This window comes from Pogoniulus pusillus, chromosome 9 (genome assembly GCF_015220805.1).
Source record: "Pogoniulus pusillus isolate bPogPus1 chromosome 9, bPogPus1.pri, whole genome shotgun sequence".
Lineage (NCBI taxonomy): Eukaryota > Metazoa > Chordata > Aves > Piciformes > Lybiidae > Pogoniulus > Pogoniulus pusillus.
In genome coordinates, this window is record NC_087272.1 from 26,793,802 (window position 1) to 26,809,091 (window position 15,290).

The 15,290-nt window shown below is 39.5% G+C and overlaps 1 protein-coding gene and 1 long non-coding RNA gene across 4 annotated transcripts in view; one reads left to right on the forward strand and one right to left on the reverse strand.

Moving 5' to 3' along the window:
- CFAP96 (cilia and flagella associated protein 96) overlaps positions 1–15,290 on the forward strand; it is a 101,582-nt gene that overhangs the window by 21,378 nt on the left and 64,914 nt on the right. For all 3 annotated transcript variants that reach the window (XM_064149009.1, XM_064149011.1, XM_064149010.1), the window contains one exon: positions 3,226–3,295. In XM_064149009.1, coding sequence (XP_064005079.1) covers positions 3,226–3,274 — 49 coding nt within the window. In that variant the 3' untranslated portion in view covers positions 3,275–3,295. The remainder of the gene's footprint in view (positions 1–3,225; positions 3,296–15,290) is intronic.
- Positions 4,322–6,381, reverse strand: LOC135178466 (uncharacterized). Its single transcript, XR_010303551.1, has 2 exons — positions 6,033–6,381; positions 4,322–4,815 (listed from the first exon to the last, which is right to left on the reverse strand). It is a non-coding gene; the product is annotated as an uncharacterized LOC135178466 (long non-coding RNA).

Below are 15,290 nucleotides of genomic sequence, written 5' to 3' on the forward strand. Positions count from 1 at the left end.
GTTTCTGGGGACGTTGTTACAGAGGTTCAGAGACAAATTACACTGCAACTGAGAAAGAGATTCTAGCAGCCTGTGAGGGAGTGAAAGCAGCTTCTGAAGTGATTGGAACTGAGTCACAATTGCTTTTAGCTCCTAGACTGCCAGTTCTTAACTGGATGTTCAAGGGCAAAGGTTCATCACCGCATCATGCCACAGATGCAACCTGGTCTAAATGGATGGCTTTGATAACCCAACGAGCACGAATGGGTAATCTTGACCGACCTGGTCTGGTGGAGGTGATCACCAACTGGCCGGAAGGCACAGACTGTTCCAAACCTCCAGAGGAGAAAATAACTCGTGCTGAGGAAGCTCCTCCCTATGGTGATCTCTCTGATCAGGAAAAGAACTATGCTTTGTTCACAGATGGTTCCTGTCGTCTTGTTGGGAACAAGCGAATATGGAAGTCAGCAGTTTGGAGTCCTACCAGGAGAGTTACCGAAATGAAAGATGGAGAAGGAGAATCCAGTCAGTTCGCTGAGGTAAAAGCTGTTCAACTTGCTCTTGATGTGGCTGAACGTGAAAATTGGCCTATCCTTTACCTCTACACCGACTCGTGGATGGTAGCCAATGCTCTATGGGGTTGGCTAAAGGACTGGAAGAAGAACGGTTGGCAGAGGAAAGGAAAGCCTATTTGGTGTGCTGATCTATGGCAGGACATTTATGCACGGCTGGAGAAAATTCCAGTGAAGGTGCGGCACGTAGACGCACACATGCCTAAGAGCAGAGCAACTGAGGAACATCAACATAACCAGAAGGCAGACCAAGCTGCTAAGATTGCTCAGGTTGATACCAACTCTGATCTTGACATTGACCTTGATTGGAAACACCGAGGTGAGCTGTTCTTAGCTCGGTGGGCCCATGACTCATCTGGACATCAAGGCAGAGATGGAACATACCGATGGGCTCGCGATAGGTCAATTGACTTGTCCATGGACGCTATCACCCAAGTCATCTATGACTGTGACATTTGTGCTGCTATTAAGCAAGCTAAGCGAATCAAGCCCTTATGGTATGGTGAGAGATGGTCAAAGTACAAGTATGGTGAAGCCTGGCAGATTGACTACATCACTTTACCTCGACCACGTTCTGGCAAGCAGTATGTGCTAACGATGGTAGAAGCCAGCACTGGATGGTTGGAAACCTATCCAGTTCCACATGCTACTGCACGTAACACCATTGTTGGTTTGGAGAGACAAATCTTGTGGAGACATGGAACTCCAGAGAGAATCGAGTCAGACAATGGTACTCATTTCAAGAGCAATCTTGTGAAAAACTGGGCCAAAGAGCATGGTATTGAATGGATCTATCACATACCCTACTATGCACCAGCTTCAGGGAAGATTGAGCGCTACAACGGTTTGCTGAAAACCACCCTAAAAGCCATGGGGGGTGGAACTCTGAAAAACTGGGACAAACATTTAGCACAAGCTACTTGGTTGGTAAATAGTAGAGGTTCAGTAAACAGAGCAGGACCTGCACAATCAGATTTGGTCCAAACAGTAGACGGTGATAAAGTTCCTGTTGTACATGAAAAGAATCTGTTAGGGAAAACTGTTTGGGTATTTTCTCCTTCGGGTGAAGGGAGACCTGTCCGAGGGGTGGTATCTGTTGAAGGTCCTGGTCATACCTACTGGGTAATGCAGGAGAATGGTGAAATCCAATGTATTCCACAGAGAAATTTAACCTTAGCTGAGAGAGTTTAAATTCAAGCTGTTAGGAGTTTTCTGTTCTAGGTAACATCGGCGCCCAACACTGAGAGAATCTACGATAGAATCTACAGTACGTGAGCACGAACCCAACATCACCTGGGAGTCCCTGTTCTGAGCTTTTGAATCACCTACATCTGATTGAAGTGTGAACTGAACTTGTATATATTATTTTAGTGTAAATATTGGTTTAGATTAGATTGGATAATTCTCAGCGATACTCTGAGCGAAGTAGACAGGGGTGGATTGTGCTAGTTTGAAGCAAGCTAGAATGTTTTGGTACAAGAACTAGATAAAGGGCAATGAAATGAAAACAATTGTGTCTACTTCTCTCACAGTTACGCTGAGAACTCTGGGAAGAAGAAAGACTTTTTCTCCATTTTGTCTCTCACTCTTGCTTTTGCCTTAGACCTGGTCACATCTCATTAACCCTGCTCCTACTAACCTTGCTCCCTAACCTCTTGGCTGCACCTCTCTTCTTCCTGAGAACTGGGGTAAGGTTGAGAGGGCCGGGGGAAGGTGTTGGGGTGGTTTGAGAGCCCCTCCTGGGGACTCAGGTTTCTGGGAGGGGAGTTGTGCTTTTGTATTGTTTATCCTTTGTATATTTCTGTATATAATTGTAAATAACTGTATATATTGTAAATAGCTGCTTGTAAATTCTGCTAGCTGTAAATAAATTGCTTCATCTATATTCCCAGGGTCCGTCTGAGTTAGCTGGGGCAAATACAAAAGTGTGGGGGGGCGGGGTAACCCCCAAACCATCACAAGTAGTAAAAGGGGGAAAAGAATTATGTATTGGTATAAGTAGCCTTCTGACCAGTGTGACTGTATTACTGTTTTAGCAACAGAATAAAAGTTTGTGTTCCTAATGAAAATGTTTTTATTGGGAAAAAAGCCTGCAGGTGAAATACCAATACCTCACAATCAGTTTCCTCCTTTCAGTTTTGAAACCTATGTGCTCACAGATACAGTTATGATGGACTCATTCAAAGTGCTTGCAAAGATTAAAAAATTCACTTATCCAAGAGAAATTCTGGAGAGAAATTAAAACTAGTGCTTCAAATTCTCCCCTACTATTTCCCTTCTGAGACTTTTAAAGAATTTCTTTGGGTTTGGTCCATTACTCCAGAGTTTAATAGAACAGGGATTGTAAACTGAATTTATTGTAAGTGTGAAGCTCTTGTTTCATAGATGTGGTTAAGACATCTATGCTTATCCATTTAATTACAGCTCTTTATGTGCTTTCCAATGGAACGCTTATCTTCTGATATTTGGATCATAAACCTATAACTGGATTTGCTAGTGTAGATTCATGCTCTTATGCAGAACTCTATTGAAAGAAATTTGACTTCATGAGGACTAAAGCCATGAAATCTATTGCAGGACTGAGTTACAAGAGTCTTTAATTTTTGTAAAAACTGCTGTAATTTGTAAAGTGACCATCTACAAGAATCTAAGTTTCTCTCAATTTACATTTCAGATCATTAAATTCAAGAAACTACAAGACTGCACGGCTGACATCTTACTAGATATAAAAGGTGAAACTGAAGGTACACTTTTAAGACTCTAAACTGTTAACAAAGAAAATAAAAAGTGAAATTCAGACAAACTAGAATGGATTACCCTTTATAATTATCAAGAATGCAATATTTTATTTCTAAATTAAAAAAATAGAATTAAAAAAATTAAGGATATTTATTAATCCCAAGATTATATTTTTATACATATTTTCACCTTATTTATATGTGGAAATTTTATATAAATTTCACCTTATTGAAATAGATTTTTTTTTTTAAATGTACTTTCAGGAAACATGCTTTCTAATGATAATTTGGCTTGCAAACTTTCTTCCAGTGGAAGGACATGCATCTATTTTAAAGTATTAGTGTTTTAACCAAGTTAGTCACATGTGGTCCACAATGAGCTAAGGTCATTCTTTCTCTTTAGTAGAATCACAACTTGAATTTTATTTCAAGTATAAACTTGTGTAAGAACTGTCTTATAAATATAAAAAGGTTTATTACAATTGATTTGAAACAACACACTCCTGTAGATTGTCAGGAATTCCCTGGAAAAGAAAATCAGCTCATAAGGTATTGCAGAATAACGCTCAAAACATTGTGAACCTTCCTGCAGGGTTATTTCAAGGTTAAGTTTTTTGGCTGAGTTTTAAGTCCAGATTTCACAGCAGTTTCTTTTTCTTTTATGTATTAATTTCACTCTCAGTTCTTTCAGGCTTTTGCTCTGGGGAACTGTTTTCTTTGGTAAGTTGGGATATTTCTGTCTGAAGTTTTGTATTTATTTCTCTTAATTTGAAGCACTCCTTTTGGAGAAAATCTAGGATTGCACTGAGGCCCTCACTTTGACTGGAAAAAGTTGAGATTGTTTACAGAAAATTTAACTGTAGGAATACTTTGTTTTCCAAAAGTATCCTATTATCAGGAAAAAAATTCTCTGAGGAAGCTCCGACCAGATGGAAGTGGCATATAGGTACATGGAATTGTTTATAACCAACAAAGTGTAAAGGTACATGTCCTTCCAGCATCAGCTATTTAGCTTTCATGTAAAGCACCAGATAAAACAATGGCTGAAAAAGGTTTTGCATTTGGTGAAATGTGTCAGTGTGCAACAATAGAAGAGGTTGTGCTAACAAGTGGCATAATGTGGAATTAATGAAGCAGAGCTTCCTTGAGTGTACAGTGATGTAGGATCCAGTCCTCCCCCTACCGCTCCATTTTTTCCTAGCTCAGTTTTGTTTTCCCTCTCTTTCTGAGCTTTAAAAGTAGTTTTCTATAATACCCCCAAAAATACTGTGGCTAAGAGAAAGCAAGAACCTACAAGTGTGATTATCTGATGAGCTATTTTAAGATGGACAGATGATTAATTGTATACTTAGCGTAGGCAATAGTCTAAGAACAGATTTTAAGTGAAAAACTTATGGTCATATTGAAAAATGCTGCAGGAGACTTTTGTATTTTAAGAACATTTTGTGTTCTACATTTACCACATTAATATTCTCCAGAATCTGTTGCTGAAATGTCTGAAATGATTCCAGGGGTTGCTGAAGAATCTGCAAAGTATAAAATAGGTATTAGAATGTTAGTAGGCAGGGTTGGTTGTGTGGGTTTTCTTTTTTTTTTTTCTTTTTGGGACAAGTTAGGATATTTTCTCATTTGAAATCATTTCTTGTGAAATCCCAAGACTGTTTTCACCCAGACTGAGTCTACAGGTGTTCATCAAATGCTTCTTTCACTGTTCAATAGCCATTTAGTTATTTAGTTGTAGTATTAGAACGATTTAATCATAGCTCTTTGTGTTGCTTATGCTTCAGAAAGCACTGTCACAACCAAAGGTGCTTCTGTTGGAATTCATATTCCAGTTTCAAAAATAATCTGAGTTTCACTGTGGTGTACTGGTTGGAACACAGAACAAAGTTGGACTAAGCCTGGGATTAGTAGAGGGAAAGTAATATTGCTTAAGCTGTGATGATTTAGCAGTGCTTTAAAGTATTGCAGATTCTTTACATAGATCAAAGGATTTTTCTCAGAGTGAATGATTCTTAGTTCACTGGAATGGAGGAGCTCAGTGAAGAGCTTAGCTAAAGGGATGAGCCATGTGGATAGAGCTTTCCATGTGTTCTGCTTTTCAAGAAAATTCTTCAAAACAGAAAAAAAGAGGCAGGCAGAAGAGAGCTGTTCATAATATACTTGTGTTAGGCAACGATTTTAATATGAAAACCAAAGCCATACTTTGCTAGTCATTCTTCAAGTGGGAATTGTAGTTAGCAAGTCAATGGTGTCCTTTTCAGAGTACTTCAGCAAGTCTGACTTTGTACTTTAACATCACTGAAGAGTGACAGCTCCTTGTAGTACAGTCCTAGCCCTGCATACATTTAGAAGGAAATAGTCAAACAGTCACCGTCCTTGTATAGGTAGTAACCACTTCACGTGTGCTGAGCACTGTCTCAACTCTGGAGTCCTGAACACAAGGGCAGTACACCAGGCGGGGTCTCACCAGGCTAGGGCAGAGGGCCAGAATCACCTCCCTCTACCTGCCAGAAATGCTTCTTTTGATACATCCCAGGACATGAAAGGCCTTCTGGGCACCAGGTGTACTGGCTCACGTCCAGCCTCACATCAATCCTATGTCCTCCTCTGCAGGGTTACTCTCAATTCCCTTCATCGCTTAGCTTCTGTTGACAGCAGGGACTGTCCCAAAAATACACTGAAACAAGTAGAGCGGGTGGGCATGCTGCTCTCGTCCCTGCTCAGCACCAAACCAGCTTACTCGCACTGCTGTCTGCTCCACCGCAGGCGCCTGATTTGGAGGCGCCATCCCAGGGTCCCCGAGGAGCCGGGGGTGGTCGGCCCAGCGCTGCCGAGGCGGGGCAGGCCTGCTGCCTGTGCCCGGGCAGTGCTGTGACCTCACAGCCGGCGGCGCTGCCCGCCTCGTTATCTCCAACGGCAGTAGGGGGCCCCGGGCAGCAGTCGGCGTCGGACGGGTGAGCAGCGACCGCTCCGGAGCTTTCTGGTGCCCTGCCGCCCCACTGCTAGCCGCAGCCGCTTCGGCACGCCGCCGGCGCTGAACGCCTGGACCCGGTTGCCTGCCCAGCAGGGGCCCTGGGCGGAGCCGAGCGGCGCCTCCTGCCTTCTGTCGCTGATGTTGCCGGTAGAGTTTTTATTGCTATGTTTAGCTTTGGGTTGCCAGCAGCACCATGTGCTGCCACTTGTGGTGGGCTCGCTCGTTAGCGCAGCTGCATCTGCGGTACCTCATTTTGTCAGTGGAAAAGTATTGCTCTGCCCTACCTTGTTGAAATTCAAACAGGTTGCAAGAATGCAATGTCACCCAGTGGGGTTAGAAAAATGAGAGATCTTTTTCAAGGCAGCTGGAGGATCTGGTGTTCTAAAATGTCTATGAACAATATTCCTTGTTAACGTTTTCTGTGCTTAAAGTACGAAGCCAGACATTTGCTATGAGTAACTCGTATTTGCATGGAAAGGCTCCTTGGAGGCTCCCCCCCCACGCCCCCCGGTAACTCGGGCTCTCAGGTGAATAACATCTGTAATTAGCCCCAGGTTGTTAAAACCGGATTGCACCTTCAAGGCTGACCTGTATGGGAGCCTTTTGTTTGCCGGATCAGTTGCTAACGTACTTCATCAACATTGTTTTGGAAAGGTAAAGTGTTATTTACATCCCTTTTTCGTTTTTATCTGTGTGAGGCTATTAAGTTAAAGCTTATGTAACAGTTAATTGGGGGAAGTTATGTATTTAACAACAGTATTGCATAAAAGCTCATGATCCAGTGGGATTTGTTAATGAAAGAACCAATTCAACCTCATCTTTCCTATTTTCCGTGCAAATTGTGTGTAGTAATTTCTTTCAGCTTCATTTTTTTTAAATAGAAGAGATTGAAATACTTGTATTGTAATTGGTTACCTAGTTCAGAGGTGAAGAAATTTGAATTTCTTGATGTTCAATTCTGGGATTTGTCTTTTAGTGCTTGTGCTCAAAGTTTACACGTGTGCTGGCAGCATTGGAAGGTTATAGTTCCGCAGACTGACAAAGGCATTGAACGTCATTTTCGAAGGATAGTTTGTGATGTTAGAAGATATAGATCGAAGAGTTAAGTTTGGATTACAGTTCTCAGTCCTTAAGACTGGCAGAGTTGTAATATTCAAGGTTTTCAGGCTCTCCAAATAGTTCTGACTTGTTTTTGCAGAGGTATAATGAAACTGCTTTACACCTGTTGAGGGACAGCTGAAGAGTTGAGTGGCTGGAATTAGTTCAGCAGCAATACACAACACCAACAAACATAAATCACACTCACTTTGCAACCCAGAAATGCTGTTTGATTTTTTTGTTTGTTAGTTTCATTTTTGTGACATAAGGGCGGGCGGGGGGGGGGGGGGGGGGGGGGGAGTTGTGGCTTATGTTTGTAATCCATAAGTAATAGACTACAGTGAGAGATTTATGTTCAATTTTCCACTACCACCTTTTGAACTGTTTTCTTGGATGCTATTCTAACATTAGTGACAATGCTGTCTCCAGAGCTTCTCAGTACCCTTCTGTGAACTAGAATCAGAATCTTTTTATTGGCATCACTGGTAAAGAAGTTTACCCATAAGGTTTCAGGCATGGCTTTTTAACGGTTAGTGGTTTTGATTTTTGGATTGGCTTGTTCTTAAGGTATGCTGACAAATCAAGTATGACTTCAGTTTTGGTGTGTTTTTTTTTTCTCCTTACACTGAACTGTTTTGTCAAAGAGAACTTAGAAAATGTGTGCAAGTTTGTGAAAGACTGTATTCTATCATGAACGGGCTGGAAGGTAACAGAAGGTGACCTTGAATTATCCAAGGTCAGGCTTGATGGGGTCTTGAGCACCTGATCTAATCACCTGCTCAGTGCAGAGGATTAGACAGGAAGACCTCTGAGAGTCCCTTGAATTCTACAAATGATGATGACTTCTATGAACATAGGATACTGTGAATTAATGATGCAAGGAAAATTAACCATTTGGATAAACGTAAAAATACTTTTTAGACTCAGTGTCGTAATGATTCTGGTATAAAGCATCCAGACTGTGGAGGCTTCTCTGACTGTTGAATTCCTTTGTCTGTGAAAATGGAACCATTAAGACCAGTAAGTTCTGCCACTGATAGGTGTAGGAACTGGTGTACACAACACATCACGTTAGTATTACTTGAAGTCTGTATGTGAATCCTAGGGGGAGAGTAAATCCTGTGGCATACTACCAGCTTAAAGACTAAAGAAGGCTTCTAAATAATGAAAACTGTAAATCTACCCTGAAAAAAGACTTTTGCTTGGCAGTTTCTTCATGGTATTCTGCTGCCTGTTTGTGCCAACAGGGTATAGGGAGTATTCTTGGTGTACCTGCAGTGTGATCTTCCTGGATGTCTGAAAAGCCAGTAAGAGCAGCAGCAAACACCTTCTGGGGTTGTCAGCTTCTGCTTGCAGTTAAATAAACCAGATGGGCTATTTTAAACTGGAAATAAAATGCCTTCCTAAATAGAACATATCTAGTCCCAGACTTGAGACAAATTTATAATGGATGTGGACGTCTGAAATCTGCAGGGGTAAAGGAAAAATTAGTGTCAGGGTTGGAAGAGATAATGTGATGTAGGCTGTTCCATTGTAGGGAGGAGCTAGGAGTGCACTTAATGGGACCAAATGCAGTAGCCTCTTGGTATGTGCAAGAGCAAGAAACATCTTAACAATGGCTTTAGCATTAAATTCTGAATGAGGCTCTGTGGATGCTGTTGTGCTTGTGTGGCACCCAGAGTGGTCCACTCATGTCTCATTCCTGCTGTTAGCCTTGAGAACTGAGGGCTGCTGACTGGATCCCTTTTCACCTGAGAATTACTACAACAGGTGAATGTGAAACCTAATGTCACAGTAAAGGGTTTTGGGGAGGAAAGAGTTGTGGGATTAAATTATGCAGTCACTTGGTCACATCACCAGTAATTTCTCCTGTATTAACTGTAGAACAAATTCCAATGAGTGAGGAAAGTCAATTTCAAAATGCCCTTTTTTGTATAAATATATATATATATAAATATATATCATCAACTGTTTGTCATGAAATTACTCCCTCAGTGCATTTACTAGACAAAAGCAGAGGGGAGAAAGGACGGAGAGTTTTTTAGGTCTCATCCCAAAGTAGCAGAAATGTGGGGTAAATATGAACAGCTAATTAAATTTTTCCGTATGCCTGTGATAGAAATGTTAGAATCTGCTACAGCTGTCACTTCTTGAGTTTTGTGAGACTAGTGGATGTGTTCCATGAACCTTTGAACAGGTGCAATCTAGAGAGGTTTATTAAAACCTGATAGCAGTAAGTGTAGAAGTATGTGAGGCACTGGGTTCTGACAGCATGATCACAGGGACAGAATACATTAAATATTTGGAGATGTCAGTTTGGCACTTTAACTCAAGAGGCAGTATGAGATATGAGGCAGAGCTACTTTTCAATTTACATAAAATGACATCTTTCAGAGGGACCTGAAGTATCAAGGACAGTGTCATTTGAGACAAAAATTCAAAAGAGGATTCTTTTATCACCACAGGGGCAAAGTTGCCCACTTTTGTGTCTAAGAATTTGTATGTGTAATTATTATATTGTTCTACTGGTAAATTTTTACCGTGTTCTCTGTTACTGGTACTTAAGATAGAGATTGTCCTACTTTGATATTACTATATTCATTTTTGAATCATGGTGAGAACATGTTTGAGTCCTTTCAGTATCCAGGAGGCAGGGTTATATTCAGGAAATATAATTGCTGTGGAAAGCCTTTTGACACACAGCAGTAAGATCCAGTGCAGCACTGCAGTCTGAGTGCCCAGAGATATGCTGTTTTCCTTACATGCCACTCTGGAACAATGATTAATCTGATAGTTTATTGTTTGCTCAGATGCTGCCACTGTGAAACAGATTTCACTTAATCTTCTACTTAGAGCAGGGCAATACCTGCTACAGTTTTTGCTAACATATCAAAAGCTACATCTGTCTTTAGGGTTTTCAAAGAACAGGGTTTTTTTGTGTCACAGGCTTATTAGAACAGCATGCTTAGTAAAGGGACTTGGTAGCATTTTTGTGGACCTTTAAAGAAAGACATCTCTATATCTCAGTGTATCATTACTGGAGCACTACACTTTCATATGCTGTCAAAGGTGAGAACAACTGATTCAGGAAGGCTGTTGGTTAATAAGCAGTGAACAGGATGTATGTAGGAAAGGGAATGAATAGAGCTGTGTGGTGTATGTATTCATGGAGAATAATCAACACATAAAAGAGAAGATGAATTATGAGTCATAGAGGAAATACATGAGTATTTTAGTAATTATAATCCTGTATTAGGATCAAAGAATCTCCTTAAATCCTTGATATTGTGTAATCATTATATTCAAACTGAAGTGTGAAGAACTAGTTCTGTTAGCACAGTGCAGGATCCTTACCAGGTCTCTAATTTTTCTAGTTAATTTGAGTTTAGGCAAGAGAAAAATTGTTATGAGCCAGCCAACAGTTGGATCAGCTGACAAAAGGTTTTGCTGATGTCTTGGTATATGACCAGCTTTACACATTTTGCTTTCTGTGTTCTTTCTTTGTTCTGAATGGTTATTTGTGCCCTTTTCTCTCATTTTTTAACTCTTGCAACTTCCCTTCTGTGCTGTAACTGCCTTGTTTGCTTAGTCTGTGTTTAAAGCTGGGGGGTACCAAATATTTCTTATGCTGTATACAGTGGTTGATACAGTTGGCCCATCTCTGCTTCTGAGTGTTCTTGTAATATATGCTTTCCTTATAAACAATGAAATGAGATGAACTAGACAGTGGAAGAATCTCGCTCTGAAAGTTATACTTTTCACCTTGTACTTCCTACTTGCACATAGTTTTGAACTGGCTTGTTCAAAGAGGTGCAGGAGATGTAGGTCATTGAAAAAGAGCTTTATGTAAAAGTGACTCTGGTTTGGAAGGTGAGGATATTCTTGCAGTGAAAGTACAATCAAATGGAGGGAAGTTGCAAGAGCAGAACAGCAGAAAAGGATGCAAATTCTGGAAGATACTATAATGACAAGATAAAAGTGCCACAGTTGCGTCTTGCATATGACAGTTTTTACTCACTCCCAACTTTCTTAAATGTGCAGGCTATACAAGTGAAATGTTCCAAGTCACTGCTCTATTCTGTGGAGATTGGGTGAGAAATTTTTATGACACTTCAAATTAGAGCTATTTCAGTCCAAAATATCATTACTAAATAGCAAGTTGAATAAGTTACAGACACAAACAGTAGTCAGTATGTGCAAAGGGTGTTTCACCTGAGAGTAGCAAGACTGATTGTAACTTGTGTAATTGTAGACTCTCTTTGGGATTTATTCTTAAAGAAAACTACCTGTGTATCTGCACAGCCTGCAAGCACCTTGTAGTCATGCTGATTGCAAAGCAAAAGCTGGGAAACGTTGACCACTTTCTGTATCAAGTGGACTGGGCATTTCTTTGTCTTCTGGCTGGAGTGTAAGGGGTTGATAGTGACACCCTACACTTCCTGTGTAAAATCATAAACATTCCTCTTTGTTGTAACATGGAAACATGTTTTTTTGGCCTGAATGTGTTGAGATGAGTGGTGTGACTGTTTGCCATTGAACATAGTTTTTCAGTCCTATCCCTTTATTGTGTCTGGTCTAAATATTTAAACTCTTATGAGCTGCTGGTTTATTCAGATAATTAAAAATTTATTAAATCTACTTAATGATTTTTCTAAAAAGAATCTTTTTAGTATAATTATACAGAGAATGAGGCATTCATTAAAAAAATCTGGATTTGAACAGTAACCAAAAAGCTTGCAAGAGATTTTCTTTTTACTCAACATTATTTAATATATTATTTATATTTATTATCACTGATTATTTTGTTTTGAGTGATAACTAATCTTAAACTGCTGTACAGTTTCTGTTACTGCATCTGTCACTCCAAAACAATATGCTGTAATTTTGTCAGCACATGAACTGCATGTAACAGTGTTTCTTCGAAGTTGTTTGTTCTTGACAACTATCCCAGCCTGTGCTAATGACAGCCTTTTTTTTCAGAACAATATAATAGGCAATCTTTCAGGACTCTCCTAAATGCTTTACTAGTCTATGGATAGTGCCTTGGTGTGGGGAGAGGGAGTATTATAGACTGAGTGTAACTAAAGCCATTAACTCAGTATGCTAAAACAAATGTGTGCTTTGCCATATATAGAAACAAAATCCTTTGTGAACTTGGCCATTGTGTAGCTAATATTACTTACCAAGCATATGCTGAGGCGACAGAGATTTTAGTTAGTTGTACTAGAGCTCATGCTGAAGGCTTGTTGTAGACATTCTGTTTAAAAAACTTTGTGTATTAATTAAAAATAAGAATGATTTGCTTGTGGAAGCTTGTTGTTAATTTCAAAAGAAGTTGCGTAGCTTGTCTGGCTGAGAGGAGAAAAAGCAAATCTGCAGAGTGTGGTTGCTTTTAGAGGTCAGATTTGCTGGATATATGCCAATAAAATGTGTTATATTTCCCATCATTTTAAATGTAGGAACCCCGCAGGTAGATAATAACCTTGGCCTTGTGAAAAAGCCACCTTAAAACAGAGTTTAAATCAAGTGCATGTGGTTTGCCTAGACGTCAGAGCTATACCAAGCTGCACAGTTGTTCCCTTTTTTATGGCTTTAAGAAACTTGAACCAAAAGTCTTGATCAAACACCTCTCAGGTTTAGAGTCTCTGAAGCTGGGCCCACATTCTGAGACTAGATATATATCTATTTTGAAATAGTCAGAAATTTAATTTCTGTTAAGAAATGTTCTCTATGGAAGTTGCAAGAAATGCTTCAAACTATTTCTGCAGGCAGCATATTGCAGCAGGAGCAGATCAGTAGTTACTGAGGACCTGGCATCTAATGCATTTCAAGGATGGGCTATTTAGCACTGGGCTTGAATTCCTGCCAGTAATTGGTGTGGAGTAGCAGTGCTCCTAGACATAATATTATAGATGAATTTCATGACAAAGGAAACCACTTTGTGTACTCTGAAGCTATAATTGTTGGCAGCATTATTTAAAAGAATAAAAGCTTTTGTCTGGGAACAATTGATACAAGAGTATCATATAAATGAGTACATTTTCAGATGCAGTTCTTGAGTTGCTCATTTGAAGGATTACTATTTCATAGAAGTTTTAAACATCTCCCAGAACAGCTCTGCTTTTTATGTAGCAGTAAGCATTGCTGAGGAAAGCTTTCTACACCTGTTGATCAACAACATCTGAAGGGTCAAGATAACAAGCATGTGAAGTCACACTTCCTATCTTTCTCTCAATCTAAAAATAAATGCCATGACTCTCTTCAGCTTGTAATACATATATATGTGCATAAAAAAAACCCCACCCTGGACACAGCTGAGAGGCATATTAGCATTAAATGATCATGATTTACTGGCTATGGGATTCTTAAGTCAGAATGCAAGATGGATAGTTCTTTAGCTGGACACTCTGTGAAGGATTTGTGCCAGAAAGCAAAGACACTCTACTGAGATAAAGAGCTCATCCTTGAGCATGTGATGGAGAGAGTTGCTGTATCTTTCTTGCAGATTTAAAGCTCTGTATTCAGTTCCTCCAGACTGAAGTGACTGTAGGATGAGTTTTCCTGGGTTTTGTCTCTATCATTATAAAGGGTTTTAGAATCTGCATTAATTGAAAATGCTTGTTTCTTTTATAAAAAAAATAGTGTGTTGGTGTAAAGGTTTTCATGTAGGTCATTACTTGCAATTCGATATGGTTACCTTCTAATTCTATCAAAGTCACATCCAACTTCAAACCTCTTAAAATAGCATCAGAGGATGGTGCAGTACAACTGAACTTTCTCCAAAGTTTTGGCATCAGGTCATGTTCTGTGACTTTTACCCTAACTGGTCTTGTATCTTGTATTTCTGAGAGTTTCCCCACATTTACAACTGATGTGTTTGGCTTTTCAGAGCATGTTAAAGAGCCAGCAGTTTTGGGTCTTGTGTTTGGAAAGCACATGATCTCATTCATCTTTAGAAAGCTAATTTTGCCCAGATGATCTCAAAAGGGTAGTACAAAAATTGCATTTAGTTCTCGCAAGTGGTTTGATAAATCTGAGACATATTCCTCTGTTGGGGTGAGAATGACAAAGTTATTGTCAAGTCACTTGACACACTTTCTCATTTTTCATACCTGTTGAAATACAGAATCATAATCACATGTGAATTTATTTTCATCTTCAGTTACTCCATACTGAAATGAATGTTAAGTAGATATTTTGAAACACTGATGACATTTTAGGTTTGTAAAAGTAGACCTTATTTGTGTACCCTCACTGTCAGAAGATTGTTCATATCTGTTTTATGGACTTTAAAATGGAAGAATATTAATGCTACACATAATTACCTCCATGATAAATGAGGAGCAAAATTGCATTTTGTGCCCCCTAAATAATTCAGGAACTAACCTTTTAAAAGGGTGTGACACTTATGCCTACTTTTGGCATGCAGATATAAATTGTAAACGCAGTCATTTGCCATTGGAATGGGCTGCCCAGGGAGGTGGTGGAGTCACCGTCCCTGGAGGTGTTGAAGAAAAGCCTGGATGAGGCATTTAGTGCCATGGTCTGGTTGACTGGATAGGGATGGATGCTAGGTTGGACTGGATGATCTTGGTTGATTCTATGATTCTGTGACACATTGTTAAAACATTTAAATTCAGATATAATACTTAAAAGGCATTTTGGAAAGTCTTTGAATATGTGGACGTTGTATTTCAAGCTTTGGGACTTACTTGAATTTTTAAAATAACAACTTGTTTTGATTCCATATTTTCCTAAAGTTTAAAAAAACTTTGGGAGAATATGGAATCAAAACAAGTAGAAGGAAATACTGAAATAGATTGAATTAAGTATGTTGAATGATATTGTAGAATGAAAAAATGTGAGATGGTTTGCCACCGAGTTGCTAATTTCTGCTAGTCTTGTAGATTGGTAGATTTTTCTGCT